The sequence below is a fragment of the Mytilus californianus genome, unplaced genomic scaffold, assembly GCF_021869535.1.
Source record: "Mytilus californianus isolate M0D057914Y unplaced genomic scaffold, xbMytCali1.0.p SCAF_7, whole genome shotgun sequence".
NCBI lineage: Eukaryota > Metazoa > Mollusca > Bivalvia > Mytilida > Mytilidae > Mytilus > Mytilus californianus.
This window is the reverse complement of record NW_026262723.1, coordinates 102,379,741-102,396,941: the sequence shown is the minus strand read 5'-3', so window position 1 is coordinate 102,396,941 and position 17,201 is coordinate 102,379,741. Positions and strand designations below refer to the sequence as shown.

At 31.8% G+C, this 17,201-nt stretch overlaps 1 protein-coding gene across 1 annotated transcript in view; it reads right to left on the bottom strand.

The window, feature by feature from the left end:
* The window catches only part of LOC127709597 (protocadherin Fat 4-like), a 49,478-nt gene extending 33,451 nt beyond the window's left edge, over positions 1-16,027 (bottom strand). Inside the window, exons 1-14 of the mRNA XM_052215199.1 lie at positions 15,992-16,027; positions 15,180-15,296; positions 14,670-14,760; positions 12,027-12,157; positions 11,129-11,219; positions 10,659-10,792; positions 9,224-9,355; positions 8,614-8,794; positions 8,132-8,250; positions 5,961-6,170; positions 5,466-5,570; positions 3,333-3,452; positions 2,704-2,874; positions 1,997-2,249 (exon numbers count right to left, since the gene is read on the bottom strand). Coding sequence (XP_052071159.1) covers positions 1,997-2,249; positions 2,704-2,874; positions 3,333-3,452; positions 5,466-5,570; positions 5,961-6,170; positions 8,132-8,250; positions 8,614-8,794; positions 9,224-9,355; positions 10,659-10,792; positions 11,129-11,219; positions 12,027-12,157; positions 14,670-14,760; positions 15,180-15,296; positions 15,992-16,027 — 1,891 coding nt within the window. The remainder of the gene's footprint in view (positions 1-1,996; positions 2,250-2,703; positions 2,875-3,332; positions 3,453-5,465; positions 5,571-5,960; positions 6,171-8,131; positions 8,251-8,613; positions 8,795-9,223; positions 9,356-10,658; positions 10,793-11,128; positions 11,220-12,026; positions 12,158-14,669; positions 14,761-15,179; positions 15,297-15,991) is intronic.
* Between the last annotated feature and the right edge of the window lie 1,174 nt (positions 16,028-17,201).

The following is a 17,201-nucleotide window of genomic DNA, read 5'->3' as shown; positions in this document are numbered from 1 at the left end:
ACACCTTACAATCATTCCATACACCAATTATAGTTGACCTATTGCTATAAGTATTTGGAAAACAGACCAAAACTCAAAAACTTGACATTGATCAATGATCCATTATAATGAGGTCAAGGTCAGATGACACCAGCTAGACAGACATGTACACCTTACGATGATTCCATACACCAAATATAGTTTACCTTTTGCTCATAGTACTTGAAAAACAGACCAAAACACAAAAAATTAACAATGACCAATGAACCATGAAAATGAGGTCAAGGTCAGATGAAACCTGCCAGTCTGACATGTACCCCTTACTATCATTCCATACACCACATAGAGCTGACCTGCTGCTTGTAGTAATTGAGAAACGGACCTAATCACGTAACTTTAACCTTGATCACTGATCCATGAATTGAGGTCGAGGTCAGGTTAACCCTGTCTGACGAGCATGTAGACGTTGCAAGGAACCCATATACCAAATATAGTTATCCTATTACTGTGGATTCATTAATATTCGTTGGATACCAATTTTCGTGGATTTCGTGGGTACAGGGGAACCACGAATTTAAATGTTCAACGAAATACAAATTTTCAAAAGGAATGTATGCAGACTTTGCCAAAACCACGAAATTAAATATCCACGAATATACAAGTTTTCCTCAATCCACGAAAATTGGTACCCACGAAAATAAATGAATCCACAGTACTCATAATAAGTGAGAAATTCACATGACAAAAAAACTGTAATTTTTTTTTTCAAGCAATCACTGAACAATGAAAATGAGGTCAAAGACAATGGCCTTATGACAGACAGAAACTTCGTCACATAAGGTATCTGCATACAAGGTATGAAGCATCCAGGTCTTCTACCTTCTGAAATATAATGCTTTATACAAATAGTTTGCGCTGCCGCCACCGCGGATAGTAATACCAATGTCTTGAATACTGCGACTTTTGTCGCAGGCGAGGGCAATAACAAAAACTAGAGATACTCCAAATGATGCTGACAAAATGATACTCCCATCTCCCTCCCTTATATTCATCAAAATTTAAAGAAATTATTGTATTATTCAGTGTTCTAGACTTTTATAGTCAGCATGAAAAAAATACAGATTCTACCCATACACATTAAAAGTATACATGGTAACATCTTTACAACATCATTAATGCAGATTCTGCAAGTACTTAAAGGTTTTTGTGAAAAATTAGTTAACCTCAAAACACAGATATAACTTTGAACATTTAGATAAGTTTGTGATCTACAATTTGACAGATTCTCAATGCATCCTTAGTTAGTGTCCAGCAATAATACCAGGCCTTACAGTCATAAAACTTTCATGGGGCATATCGTACTCGGACTAAAAAATCAACCAAATAAACTACTTCATTTAGTGTTTGAAGTACACATTTTGTGTTTTATGACTGAAAGGAAAGGAATAAACTATGTATCATGGCATAAAATTCCAATGAAAAATAAAGGCAAAAAATCAATTATAATGGTAGAATTTCTATATTTTATAGATTTCAAAGGGGCATAACTCTAAAATAAAAAAAATTGTATAGATGATGATTTTCAATTATCTATCTCAGACTCAGAATTCAACCAATCAAAATACTGGATTTGGTGTTTCGAACACAAATTTTGTTTTCCGAGTACTGCGTAAAGTTTTATGACTGCAAGCCCAGATGTTCATCTTTGGCAAAAATTCATTAAATCTGATGAGAACTCTTGACATTACAGCATTTACAGTGCTAAACATACTAAAAAACATCAGCAATGCAAGACAATAAGTATCCATAAATGACTGATACAATATTTTCAAACCAAAAATATACTTCTATAGAACAATCAACATTCTTTTCAATTTGATATGATAGAAGCATACCTGACAATATATCCACATAAAACTTTCCATCTGATTCTGATTTGATATAATAGAAGCATACCTGACAATATATCCACATACAACTTTCCATCTGATTCTGATTTGATATGATAGAAGCATACCTGACAATATATCCACATAAAACTTTCCATCTGATCCTGATCCGATTCTGTATCGTGTAGTTGTATTGCCATTGACATCCTCGTCTGTTGTCATAACAACACCGACCTTATGACCTGCCACAGCTGACTCGTTAATAGAGAAGGTATAATTGTTTTTGGTAAACTGTGGTGGTTCATCATTGACGTCAAGCAATGTAATGGTTACCATGACAGTGTTACTATTTCCTGTACCATATCTGTCAGCAGCTTTGACCTAAAAGAATTTAAATAATATTTAAAAAAAAAACCATGATAAAGGTTCATTTAATAGTATGTTTTATAATATATAGATAAAGCTTATTCAATTGTTGATAACTGATTTTTGATTTGCCATGTATAGATAAATCAATGTAATTTTTTGCTCTTCGTGAATAATGATAAACAATTCACCATAAAGTTTTCCTTTCCAAATGCATTTAAAGAAAATGTGTATACATGACAACTCTTGTTTTTAGGGGTGGTACATTTTTTTTGTGAATTAATTTATTTCTATAAAGTTTTGAAATTTGGAAGCACATGTTAAGTTGTCCCCACCCTTTCTACTTTATCTTAGAAATGGTATAACAGGACTGTTTTCTATGTCTATACTAGCAAACAATCCTACTTGTTTATTGTAAATAAAATATTTTTTTCTGCTTAGACCTTGAATCATCTGCTAACAAATTTACCTGTATTGTGTAATCAGGCTGACTTTCCCTATCCAGACCTGACCCATTGGTGAAGACTGCTCCAGTGATCTCATTAATTCTAAAATGAAGACCTGTTCCTTCTAAGGAATATCTAATCCCTTTTGTTCCATTTTTACCGCTATCTGCATCTGTGCTACTAATTGGTGGGAGCTATGGAAAAGAACCATGGAATTACAGTTTCATTAAACAGGGAAAGAGTAGTCTTCATAAGAATTTTATTTATCAATTTAGTTTTTATTAAAACTCAATTACTACAATGTTTAAATTATTTACAGAAAATTGTGTATGGAGAAAAATTTATGATAAACTCGTACTGTGAATGAACCTTACAAAATGATTCTCCCCCCTTTTTGCAGAGATCATGTCTTTGTAAGGGAAACCCCCAAATAATTGTGATCAAAAACAAATTAGTAGGTGTACAAGGTTCATTTGTTTGTCTCGTTCTTCTGTTCTTACTTTTGTATGTGCCATGAAATAAAAAAGGTCCTGCTATTTGACAATTCTGATTTATACATTGCTAGTTCTTTTTTACAATAATACACTTATTATTTGTCCTATCAAATTAAAAGTACCAACTTTTCCCCCCTTAATTAAAAAATAAATCTTACAATATTAACTTCTGTATCATCAGGTGAGTTCTCTTGTACAGTTCCATTGTACCAATTCTCTGTAAAGACTGGGGAGTTGTCATTTATGTCTGTAACATATACTATGACCTCTGTGTAACCCTGCAAAAAGAGTTCTAATCAGAACATGCAAAGTAATATATAACATACTTAGAGCTTGTCATGAAGCATAGGTATTCCACAACATTGAAGACCATACAAGTGTTTTATAAGGGATGAACTTTTGTTACTTGACTGCTGTATCATTGTAATTTTCCTCACATTACATTTTATTCCTATCAGGATATTCATTGTAGATTTTTTATCTTTTCCTGTTCTTGATATACAAAGATATTTCAGGAAAAAAAAATTCATGAAATGTTAAAAAAAAATAAGCCATCAGAGATTATTTTATCAAGGGGACAAGAAAGCTAAGATTCCCCTCACAATCCTGTAAATATTGAACTGCCTTTTTTCAGTATGAAATATATTTGATCTTGACTTAGAAAAAAAAAAATTTGTTATTACAAAGTAGAGTTGTACAGCAATTATGAGTTTAATCACCTCAGATATTTTGTGACCTTGTTTCTTGACTTTAACCTTAAGCTTCAGTTTTGTTCAAGATTTTCACATGGTTTTTCATTGAACTTGTTTTAGGATTAGTAGATTGCACTTCTGTAAATATAGACAATGCAATTTTTATGGCTTAAACTGTGCCACTTTTACTATGAAGTTTCGTAAAAAATTATATTTAGAATGGAAAGTTCATATGCACTACTATTTTTTTCAAAGGTCGTCCTCAGAATTCAATTTAGCTGCTATCCATGTGTATTTATACTGGTAACATTCCCAAATTATGTCTCTATGAGATGAAACATAGAGATCATATCTGGGAACCAGTATGTAAACAAAACAAAATATCTGGGTCAATATCCCTAATGCGCCTCGAAATGAGGAACTCAAAAGTTGTGTGTAAACAAAAAATCTCTGTGTACTGATATTGGACATGTTTCTATTTTTTACAAATGGCTGAGCTTAACCATTTGTGGTGATTATGAAAGTAGAGGAACATAGATTAAATGTGTAAAAACTATGGAGCTATTAAATGTGTTCAAAGTATTAAATTTTCAAAGAACTTATTGCGTTAAAAAAGGGATTTTTTACCACGAGGAGCCACATCACGAAAGGATGTTCGGGGTATGCTAATTTACGGAAAAATCTCACTTCGTACCCCGAAAATTTAACCACATATGTGAAAATGTCACAGCTTCGAAACAAGCTATCATACATATCCAAGTTTACGATATGGACTGAGCTACAGGAAAAAACGTTACCATTACCGCCTATGGAAAAACAATTAAAGATGTTGACCCATCAATGAATATTATATATCTCCCCAAAAGAGGCGTGGTTTGTGAAACAGCTGTATTCACAAAGTGCAACCTAGTAACAAGACTGGATTTCAATAGTTCCTACACATTTCTCTCCAGTTGTGTTGTAACCTTGAAATCAGTGCTACTAACCTCTGTATTCCCGAAGTATTGGCTAATGGTAAACACAAAACTAAGGCTATACACAGATTTCAAGATTTGTCATGTTGTCACAATGACTTAGAACTTCATTTATCAAAATCATTATTTAAAAGGATATGAGCCCTAATCATAACCAATCTTTGAAGAATATTGGATTGGATGTGCAAATCTACAGCCCTACAGTGCCTGCAAGCTTTAATCTCCTTTCATATTGGGGTCATCCGCAACTACACCCCTCCCTATCCTTAGATATACTTAGAGTCCTTTAAGATGATCCATTATCCCTGGCTATAACAGTAAATGGGTACCTATTACTAATACAATGATCTCTGTCTACCCAACACTACACCCTTCCCTATCTGAGATATACTTACAGTCCTTTTAGATGATCCATTATCTCTGGCTATAACAGTAAATGGGTACCTATTACTAATACAATGATCTCTGTCTACCCAACACTACACCCTTCCCTATCTGAGATATACTTACAGTCCTTTTAGATGATCCATTATCTCTGGCTATAACAGTAAATGGGTACCTATTACTAATACAATGATCTCTGTCTACCCAACACTACACCCTTCCCTATCTGAGATATACTTACAGTCCTTTTAGATGATCCATTATCTCTGGCTATAACAGTAAATGGGTACCTATTACTTATACACTGATCTCGGTCTAATTCTTCAATTACTGTTATTCTACCATCCTGTAAAATGTTTGAAATTAAAAAACTAAATTGTAATATATACTCACCAAAACAAATAATGCACAACTTCTTCCCATATACAGCAGTTTCATAATTTCTTGTTTTTGCTAAACATTTGTAAATATCTAGTACAATGTATATAATTTAAGCATAAAAAAACTGAACATCAAAGTTGTTTTCCTTGTTTTCACGTGAAAAGATTTTACAAATTTGACTTTTGTGTTAAAAAATTGTAGCTTTTGAGAAGGCAAAACAGAAAACTTTATAATCTTCATTTTCACAGAGTTTGATATTTATCATTCCAGGAAATGTCATCAACTCAAAATTGTTCATAGGAACGGCATACAAAGCCAAAGTAATTACAGCCAAATAAACGTGTTTAAAACTTACTTGTGAAATATTGAAGACATGTTTTACATCAATAGATATGATACTGTATGTAACAATGCCATTCTGTCCTAAATCTTCATCAGTAGCACTGACTAAACCAACCACAATGTCTCCAGTGCCGTTAGTTTCAGGTGTGGAAAAGTTGTAAATAGGATGAGTAAACACAGGGTCGTGATCATTTACATCTGTTATCAACACAGTTAGAGGGACCTGAAATAAGTGAGAGAGAAAAAAAAAACATTAAACATAGGGTCATGATCATTTACATCTGCTATCAATCCAGTCAGAGGGACCTGAAAAAGGTGAACAAAATGTGGAATACTGTAAATTCAGAAATTATTGCGTGCATTTATTATTGCGATTTTGTCATTTTAGACTAAAATGCGATTTTAATTTTTGCGATATTGAGAAAATCCTGTTTAATTCATATAAAAAAATTCAAAATGCAAGTTTAAGTTATTGCGATTATAACCCTGTCGCATTTTTCGCAATAATAAAACCATCGCAATAATTTCTGAATTTACAGTATATTACTACATAAAATTTACTCTTCAGGTAGCAGATGAATGTTTATTTAATTGTTTCAATCTTCAGTTCTTGAAAATGATCACAGAAAATAATGATTCTTTTTTTTAACTTTTTAATCACTTGAAAGTCACAAGATTTATCAACAACAACTGATTAATATTGTTGTGAGTGTTGGACCATAAAAATACACTAGAAATCTATGTAAAGTGGTCGTCCATTTAGATTGGAACATAAGATTAGTTTTTGTAATAAAATTGCTCGAAAGAATCTCAGATAAAGTTTCCTGAATCATAATCAAGCTGTTTAAGTTAAAAAATTTATATCTAAAAATTTTATGCTTCTGAAACAATCTTAATAAAAAAAAAATCACTTGTAAATAGAAACTCTGAAAAAATGGTTTATACAGATGATTTTCAAAGATGTATGGTATATCTTAATGAGACATCCAGAAGTCAACTTACAGTTTTCAATAATTGACAAGTACCGGTGTATATATTTCTCTAATTCTTAGCTGATTTATCCTTTTCCTGACCTGTTTATTATCTTTATTTATTCAATGTGTGATTTTGAAATCAGTGATCAATTGGTCAAAATTCAATTATCACATAAAATTTTCTTGCTTGGCTCCGAATTTCCTATTGTGACTTCACAGAAAAAGGAGACCATGCCTGATGACTTTACACAGGTTTACACATATGTTGCTTTAAGGTAGATGTGGGGTCTAAATTAAAACCTATAGAACATTTTAATAATTTGTCAAATGTAGTTTATATCATTTTTTTTTCAAAAATATTATAAAAAGTATGGGTCACTAGGCTTTTTTCACATTACAGGTTGTGTAAAATTGTCAGATTTTGTATAGATTATGAATGGAAAACCCAATTTTGTGTGATAAAAAGAAAACTACATCATAGAATTTAATGATAAAATATGAGAAGATAGCTCTAATAATATGCTTTCAGATAAGAAAAAGAAAAAATGGGGTCACCTGACTGGTTTTCTTTCTACATAATAAAAATAGGTAAATTCACAACACATTCTATTTTGAAAGATACTTTATCCGAGTTATCTCCAATAATGCCTGAGTTATCTCCCCTTATGTGGCAAAGTTGAAAAAAAATGAATCAAACAAAAGTACTCAGTTTTTTTATAAATGCAGCCATAAATATGATAAAACACATAATTTTCTATATTAACACGAAAAGTCTTACACATGAATTACATTCTACTCTCTAAATTTGCACATTTCAAACCGATTGTTGTTATCTGCTATTTCAAAATCCAAGATGGATGAAGACCCGCCAGCTACCTTAAGTCTAAAAAGTTACAAATAATTTAACAGATTAAAGATAAGCCATCAACTCCTCATTCTCCAAAGAACATACTTGTAGACTAGTTACCCACCTGATTAGTGTTCAGTGAATCGGTAGCTACAATTGTCAGATTAAACTTGTCTTTGTGTGACTGTAAAGTAGTTACCCCCCTGATTAGTGTTTAGTGAATCAGTGGCTACAATTGTCAGAATAAACTTGTCTTTATGTGACTGTAACAGTAGTTACCCACCTGATTAGTGTTTAGTGAATCGATAGCTACAATTGTCAGAATAAACTTGTCTTTATGTGACTGTAACAGTAGTTACCCACCTGATTAGTGTTTAGTGAATCTGTGGCTACAATTGTCAGATTAAACTTGTCTTTATGTGACTGTACACTGATAGTGGTATTCAGATGGATCTCCCCACTATTATTAATCTCAAATAAATCTGATAGAAAAAATAAAAAAACTCTTATTTATAATACAAACAATATTTCAGTATTTCAGTACATTCATAATTTTTACTTTTTTTTCAAGACCAACATTTTTGGAGCACTTAATCATAGTAAACAAACTCTAAAAAATCTACTTCATTTTCAAAGTTTCATCTCATTTAAACTTCTGCAAATTATGAGCAATAAGATATAAAAAAAAGACCCCTACTGTTTACTTCTTTTTTCGATATCTGAACAAAAAAAAGCATTTTTATTCAAAATATGTCCAATATTGATGTCCATGATTATTAGTATAAACTGCAATAAAGCAATTGGCTTTAAGAACTTCCACTCTTCTCAGCAGATCCATATTATACCTGAGTCTGTGCCTGTTAAACTAAATGTTATGTTGTTGTACTGTTCTAAGTAATCACAGTCAGTGGCTGTGACAGTCAGGATAGAAAACCCCTTATGTGACCCCTCTAACACTTCAGCATGGTAATGAGGCTGGGTAAACTGTGGTTTACAATCATTTATATCTTCTACATGTAGTGTCACCTGAAAAACAATTAATCCATCAAATCAGCTGAGATGTATTTAATAGTCATTCTTTAAACTTATTCTATAAAAAGAAGGCTGATTTCTTGCTAAAATATTTTACCAATCGTAGAACAAAACATTGAATCCAAGCATTGCAGTTAAAGGTTCAGACAGTCATGTCTGGCAGCCATGACATACACTTGTACAAATATGACAGTCTTAATTTAGAGTACTTACTTCGTGGACTGTTTTCACTGTTAGTACCTGAGAATATCAGTACCTTCTACCTAGTATGAAATGCTTTAGTATTGGCATGAAGCAAATAATTTATTTTGATGATATATTTTCAGTTTATAAAATTTGTAACTGACATAAAGCTTAGACAGCTACTTCATTATTTAGGGTTGGGATTGTTGTGTCTATCCTGTTTCGGTCTTGTTTTCTTACCACTGTGACTTCAGATTTTGCTGGGATACCATGGTCCTCTGCTTTTACATGTAACTTATAAACTGAAGTTCCATTTTCTTTCTGACTATTTTGAGATTCTCTATCAAGCTCCCTCATTACTGTTATAACACCCTAAAATACAGATGTCATTTTTAATTGCATAGTATAAGAGTTCCATTTTCATTATTTGTTTATCTCTATTATCAACACAAGTATGACATATTGAAATTTCTTCATACATCATCTGTGCTTTTTGCACAGTAAAAATGCACTGACCATATAAACATTTGTGATATACAGTTACTGACAGTATGAAGCCTTGTTTGTGATATACAGTTACTGACAGTATGAAGCCTTGTTTGTGATATACAGTTACTGACAGTATGAAGCCTTGTTTGTGATATACAGTTACTGACAGTATGAAGCCTTGTTTGTGATATACAGTTACTGACAGTATGAAGCCTTATTTGTGATGTTTTAATGTATTACTGTAGTTTTTTATTTTGACCTGGCCAGAAACAAGATAGAAGTGCTAGGCCTCACAGTCATCCTGTTTCTAAGACTTGTAGAATTTTTTTTAATATTTGAAGACAATGTGTAGTTATTTTATATACTTGTACATTACTATAGATTTATGTATAAAATTAAGACTTAGCTCAGGAATTTGTCACATGTATGAAAGTTAGCAGTTTCTCGTGGATCAAATTTGCAATATTTTACATGTATTTCATATTAATGTCTAAATGAGTTAAAAGGAATTTTTCCTTAGTTGGGGCAATATGCGCAATTGTTTCTACATAAGGGGTAATGGTAAAGTTTTCTTCTGTAGCTCAGTCCATATCGTAAACTTGGATATGTATGATGGCTCGTTTCGAAGCTGAGACATTTTCACATATGTGGTTAAATTTTCGGGGTACGAAGTGTGATTCATTTTTCCGTAAATTAGCATACCCACGAAAATCCTTTCTTCATGCGGCTCTTCGTGGTAAAAAATCCCTTTTTTCACACAATAAATTCTTTGAAAATTTAATACTTTGAATACATTTAATAACTCCATAGTTCTTACACATTTATTCTATGGTCCTCTACTTTCCAAATCAACACAAATGGTTAAGCTCAGTCACTTGTTAAAAATAGAAACATGTCCAATATCACTACACAGAGATTTTTTGTTTACACACAAATTTTGTGTTCCTCAATTTGAGGCACATTAGGGATATTGACCCAGTTGTAGCCATGATTATATATTTACTTCCTGTTCTTTTTTAAACTACCCATCAAATGGAAAGGAGGTATTGATGATAAAACATAAACCTTATGATAACATGAATGAGAAGACTATCATTTGTTTTAAGATTACAGGTTTCTATTGATTTCGAACTAACATATATTTAATATTTACTACAAATTGGACCGACCAAAGCCATCTACTTACCGTATTATTTGGTAATGTAGTTATATTGAACAATCCATCATAACTATTTATCAGTGTAAAACTATTTGTTCCGTTGTTACCCAAGTCTGGGTCTGTTGTAGATACCATCATCTCATAACCTTTACTTGTAGGGCCTAAAATAGACATTCAGATCAGTGTAAAACATTGTAACTATTTGTACAGAGTTCTTAAGAAAATAAGATTTTTTAATTTTGATGCAACACTTTTTGTTATGTTCATTTTGATTGCATAACACCACAAATTTCAGAGTATCAATTCCATGTTTGATGGTATGAAATTGAGGGCACATCCTGTAAATTATTCTAACATATATGATTTACAGATGTTTATCTCATTTGCATTAGAATTAATTAATTGTCTCATTGCTTTAAACACTATCTTAAATTCAATGTTAACTTTTAAACTTTGAACTTTTAAATTGCATAATTTTAACTTCTAAGATGACTTACCTTCTAATGTTTCAAACAAATACGAGTCTTTGTTGAATTTTGGTTTGAATTCATTGACATCTAAAATGGTTATGCTTACAGTTGTGCTTCCCTGTAACAGAAACATTAGACTTCAACTGTATGCATAGGTAAAACAAGATTGACTGTGAGCAATATAAAGATACTCCCTCTCTTTACTTATTCAGTACATAGGAAGTTGATATGCTAGTTCGATGGAACAGTTTCTGTTAAAAATATGAGTTAATTTCTAGTTCAGTTTATAGACAAGAATCCAGATTTTGAAACAAATTTTACACATTGGAGATTTATTATAAGCCATGAAAAGAATTTAAAAACCATAAATTTAAGTAATAAATAAAATATGTTTTTTCAGTTTCTTGAAAAAAACATGTGCTTTTGAAACCATTAAACTAAAACAAAGTGAAACTAAATTGATAAATGGCATTATTGTTTTTGATACTGACTTTATCAGCAAGAATATCAAGCGAGCCCGTTAGGGTGAGCTGATTTTCGAGCTGATGAAGTCAGTATCATAGAATAAAATGCCATTAGTCTTTTTATCTGCAATTTATCTTAACTGTATGTTTTTTCGGTTGAGAATATGAAGTAAAATGAAATAGTAAGTAAAACTTCTTTAACATGTCCAAAGCGTTGGGATAGTTGTTCGGTTGTATGAATGAAATCAAGTGCATTTCATTGATAAATTGATGCTGATAGACTTGAGCATGTGAAGTTGCTGCACTGATACATGATGTCATTGCCTAATATTTTCTTGTATCAAGTCCTGTCAATGATCTTAAAAATATTAGGCAGTAAGGTCAAAGGGAAATGTACATGCTACTTGAGTGGAAACAACTTATACTACCAGACTCAACTGTAAGGTATATCTATTACTCACTGTATGTCCGTCAGAATCATGGGCAATAACTGTCACTGTGTATGATGATCGGTTTTCTCTGTTTAGGTCGGTGTTTACTTCTAAGTCACCAAAATGGCTATTGTTCTGAATGATGAAATACATACTATCATCTGAAAACAATAAAAAATAACTTGTGTAAATAAGGACGTTTATAGGTTATTTCACAATTCATCTATCAGAGGCCTTTGCAGCATGTTGAAAAAAAATCTATTCAATTGAGACACACTCTTTCCTTATGGACAATTAAATAAAAAAGACACCCCCCCCCCCCCCCCCCCAAATAAAAATAAAATAAATGTGGATAGTGTCCATATGTGGACACAAATGATGCCCCCGCTTGCATATCATATGGTTATAAAGAGACATAACTGAAGAACAATAAAAGTGATGCTACCCAAATTTGAACTTGATCTGAGTTTTGTGGTAATAAGCATTGTGTGTAAGTCTCATAACATTTGGTTGAGGCTAATTTAAGAAGAGAACAGAAACTAAAAATTCTTCAATTTTTCTATTTGTAAACACGCATAACTCTAGAACAGTTGTGTATAAGTTTTATAACATTTGGTTGAGACAAACTAAAGTTAGAGAACGGAAATGAAAAATTCAGCAATTTTTATGTTTATAAAGGGACATAACTCAAGAATGGTAAAAGTGTCGCCACCAAATTTCGTACTTAATCTGTATTATGTAGTAATAAGCATTGTGTATAAGTTTCATAACATTTGGTTGAGACAAACTAAAGTTAGAAAACGGAAACAAAAAATTTGTACTTGATTTTAGTTTTGTGGTAATGAATATTGTGTATAGGTTTCATAATGTTTGGTTGGGGCAAACTTAAGTTACAGAATGGAAACTAAAAATTTTGCAATCTTTCGATTTATAAAGGGGCATAACTCAATAATGGTTAAAGTGACACTACCCAAATTCAACTTGATCTGTGTTTTATCAGTGGAAGTCAAAATTAAACATTGCATTGTATAAAGCATTGATTGTAGTTGATTCAACTATAATCATGGACAAAGGAAGATAACTCCAATTTTAAAAATTACTTGCTATTTAGAAGAAAATAAAAAATTTAGCAATTTTTCCATTTATAAAGGGGCAAAACTCTAGAACAGTTAAAGTGACGCCACCAAAATTCAAACTTGATCTGTGTTTTGTGGTAATTAGCATTGTGTATAAGTTTCATAACATTTGGTTGAGGCAAACTTAAGTTAGAGAACGGAGACTAAAAATTTTACAAATTTTCCATTTATAAAGGGGCATAACTGTAGAACAGTTAATGTGACGCCACCAAAATTCAAACTTGATCTGTGTTTTGTAGTAATAAGCATTGTGTATAAGTTTCATAACATTTGGTTGAGGCAAACTTAAGTAAGAGAACGGAAACTAAAAATTTAGCAATTTTTCCATTTATAAAGGGGCATAACTCTAGAACGGTTAAAGTGACACCACCAAAATTCAAACTTGATCTGTGTTTTGTAGTAATAAGCATTGTGTATAAGTTTCATAACATTTGGTTGAGGCAAACTTAAGTAAGAGAACGGAAACTAAAAATTTAGCAATTTTTCCATTTATAAAGGGGCATAACTCTAGAACGGTTAAAGTGACACCACCAATATTCAAACTTGATCTGTGTTTTGTGGTAATAAGCATTGTGTATAAGTTTCATTATATTTGGTTGAGGCAAACTCAAGTTAGAGAACGGAAACCAATTTTGGGACGTACGGACGGACATACATACGTACAGACGGACAAGGGTAAAACTTAATGCCCCCACCTCTACGGCGGGGGCATAAAAACCCAATCAAACATGAAAAATAGCTTATACAATGTATTTATAATGGCTCTACAATCTGTCAATACCTGTATCTTGATATTGCACAAGGTCATGTTTTTCTCTGATGGTTAGATGTCTTTACACTAAATCCATTGGATGTTGGATGTGTACTGATTGATATTTTAGTCTTAAATGCATGATTTTTTTTATTAGTTGTTATTGACTTTGAACTAGCTGTCAGTTATTGTGAGTACTCTCAGATCTGTACTTAGTGTCTTTTTGTTGAGGGGATGAACAAGTACTCTGCCACATCCACTTTGTGTTTTTGTTACTTTTTTTTGCTTTCAATCGATCTGATGAGTTAAGCCCTTTTCAACTGATTTTAATAGTTTGTCCACATGTACTGTTACATCACTGTCCCAGGTTAGGGGAGGGTTGGGCACCCGTTAACATGTTTAACCCTGCAAAATTCTATATGTGCCTGTCCCAGGTCAGAAGCCTGTAATTCAGTAGTTGTAGTTTGTTGCTGTATATCAAATTTGTTTTTTGTTCATTATTTTATACATAAATCAGGCTGTTAGTTTTCTCATTGAATTGTTTTACATTTGTCATTTCAGGGCCTTTTAAAGCTGACTATGGGTATGGGTTTTACTCATTGTTGAAGGCCGTACAGTGACCTATAGTTGTTAATTTCTGTGTCATTTGGTCTCTTGTGGAGAGTTGTCTTATTGGCAATCATACCACATCTTCTTATTTCTATATAGTCCTTTAAACTGCAGTTCAACTTAAATTACTAATGTTTACCAAATTAAAAGAACTTCAGTTAATATGTAGATACCTACCTCCTTCAAGTGAGTATTTCAGTTTCCCTTCATCCAGAGCATCTCTATCATAAGCAGTCATGTGGATTATACTTGTATATTGAGGTACATTCTATAATAATACAAATAAAAGTTATTTAAACATATATAGTTATACATTGAACAGTTCAAAAATATTGTATACAAGAGTAAAGTTTCTGATTGTACCAGCACCTGAAACCTTATCTTATATACTCCAGATTCATTGTGTTAGACTTATGACAATGCAAATCACAGTTTCTTATATATTCTTTTACAATTTCCATCTTATATTGTTCATCAACATCATGCCCAAAGACATTCAGTTGGCTAGCAGAATCTGAGGAAATGTTTTTTGACTGTGACTTGTCACACTGTGCAATAACAGCCCTGTTAAGGGGTATGAATATCTTTTTTTTCAAAAAGCTTCATAATTTCAGGTTTATCAAATAAAAAATATAACTAAAACTCTTTTCTGATAGTACCAGTCCCTGGTATATTTCATGTACTTACTTCACTGATTTCAGCATAATACTGTGTTTGATTGAAGAACGGATCATTATCATTGATATCTTGTATGTGAACCTTGATCTCTCTTGTACTGCTGTATTTACCATCACTTACTTCTGCCTAAATACAAATTACAATTTATATAAAATAATCTCAAATCACAATATTCTCTCTGATAAAAACACTCAGCAAGTGAACAAATCCATTTTACATTACTCACAATTACTTAATAATTGATTTTGCCACCAAATGTTTTGATTTGAACGTCACAAATTGGTCTTTATAATATAATGTAGATGAGATGAATTTCACGAGTGTAAAATTATAAGCATGGTCCATTTTAGTTTCTACACACTATTTGTAGATGTTTTTTCCCCAAGGTTATCACCAAGCTCAGTAGTCAAAAATTCTGTGCTAGCATAAAATATCATTGATACAGTCATTTTCTGTAAATTTACTGTTAATAAAATCTCAAAATCAATCATTCCAAACCTTCACAGGTTTTCCCCTTAGGCATAGACGGCTTTATCCAGATTTTGCACAACTTTTGGGAATGTTTAGCTTTCAATGCTTTTAACTTAGTAATTTGTCTTCCAGCTTTTTTGATTTGAGCCCATTGATTAGTCTTTTTTTGGAAGAAAATTATATCTTAGCGAATTAAATTATAAGTCTGGTATCTTTGAGTTTTTAAAAATCGTAATTTTGCATGTTTCATAATAAAGTTTCAAGTTGACAATAACTCCATGGAAAACTACCTGAAACGAAAACAAAACTTTAAAATAGTCAAAAACAAATTCAGAACTAAAAATGATTACCTTTAATGAGTACATTCCATTCAGAGGTTCAGGCATTTTTTCATAATCCAGACTATTTTTTAAGACAAGACATCCCCCTGTTTGGTTACTGTATGGCTGTATTATAAACCTGCCATTGGAATCATCTTCTATAATACTGAAATTTATCTTTAAAAAAGGAAGAAAATTTATAAGTAAAATTAATACGGTATATACTGTAAATTCAGAAATTATTGCGTGCATTTATTATTGCGATTTTTGAAGAATTAACAAAAATGCAAGATTAATCATTGTGAATTTAGGAATAGCTTCATACATATATATATATATATGTATCATATATTAGAATGGGAGTTCTTATTATTGCAATACTCAAGGAGTTGCATTATTCGCATTTCCCGGAAATAAAAACCTCGCATTAATTTCTGAATTTACAGTACATAAAACCATCCATCCTTTGTAATATATGTATATGAACCTTAAAAGATACATTCACATTGGACAATGACTGTCTTTATGTGTTTGAATATATAACTATTTAGTAAACAATGAGTTGATGAGCAAAGAATATTAAAACGCATCATACAGTATAGCAAGCTAATAACAAGTTAAGTTTCTATTGATTTTCATGGAACGTACAGATGTAAACACATTAAAAAAAGATTTGTACCAAAAAGATTATATCCTGTGTACTTTTGCCAAAATATTGGAAGCTGACAATTTACTTGCGTAATTATAGACACTAGGTGGAAATAATCACCTGTATATTCCAATCAGTATCCTTTACAGGGGTTATTTACCTTTGTATTTAAGTCAGGATCTTCTACAGGCAATGGAAAGAAACATGTTCCTGTTGACAAACTCTCTGGAATAGTTTTTGTGTCATACTGGAACCCAAATCGTGGAGGATTGTCATTAATGTCTTTGATTTTAATGTTGACCTGTAAGAGAATATATAAAATCTGTGTTTATTTGTCTTTGTAAATTATTTATAAAATCTGTGTTTATTTGTCTTAGTAAATTATTAATTTTTACTGCTTAGTCCATTTTTGATAATATCTATTTGGCATGGCTCAGCACTTATGCATCCCGCCAATGTGTTGTGCTGTGGTCATATTTTGTATTCTTGTCTTTCATTTTTGCTTATGTGCTTTGTCTATATGCCATCTTGTTTTTCTTTGTTGACATATAGGTTTGTTTTTATAGTGATTAAGATTATAACACAATGTTG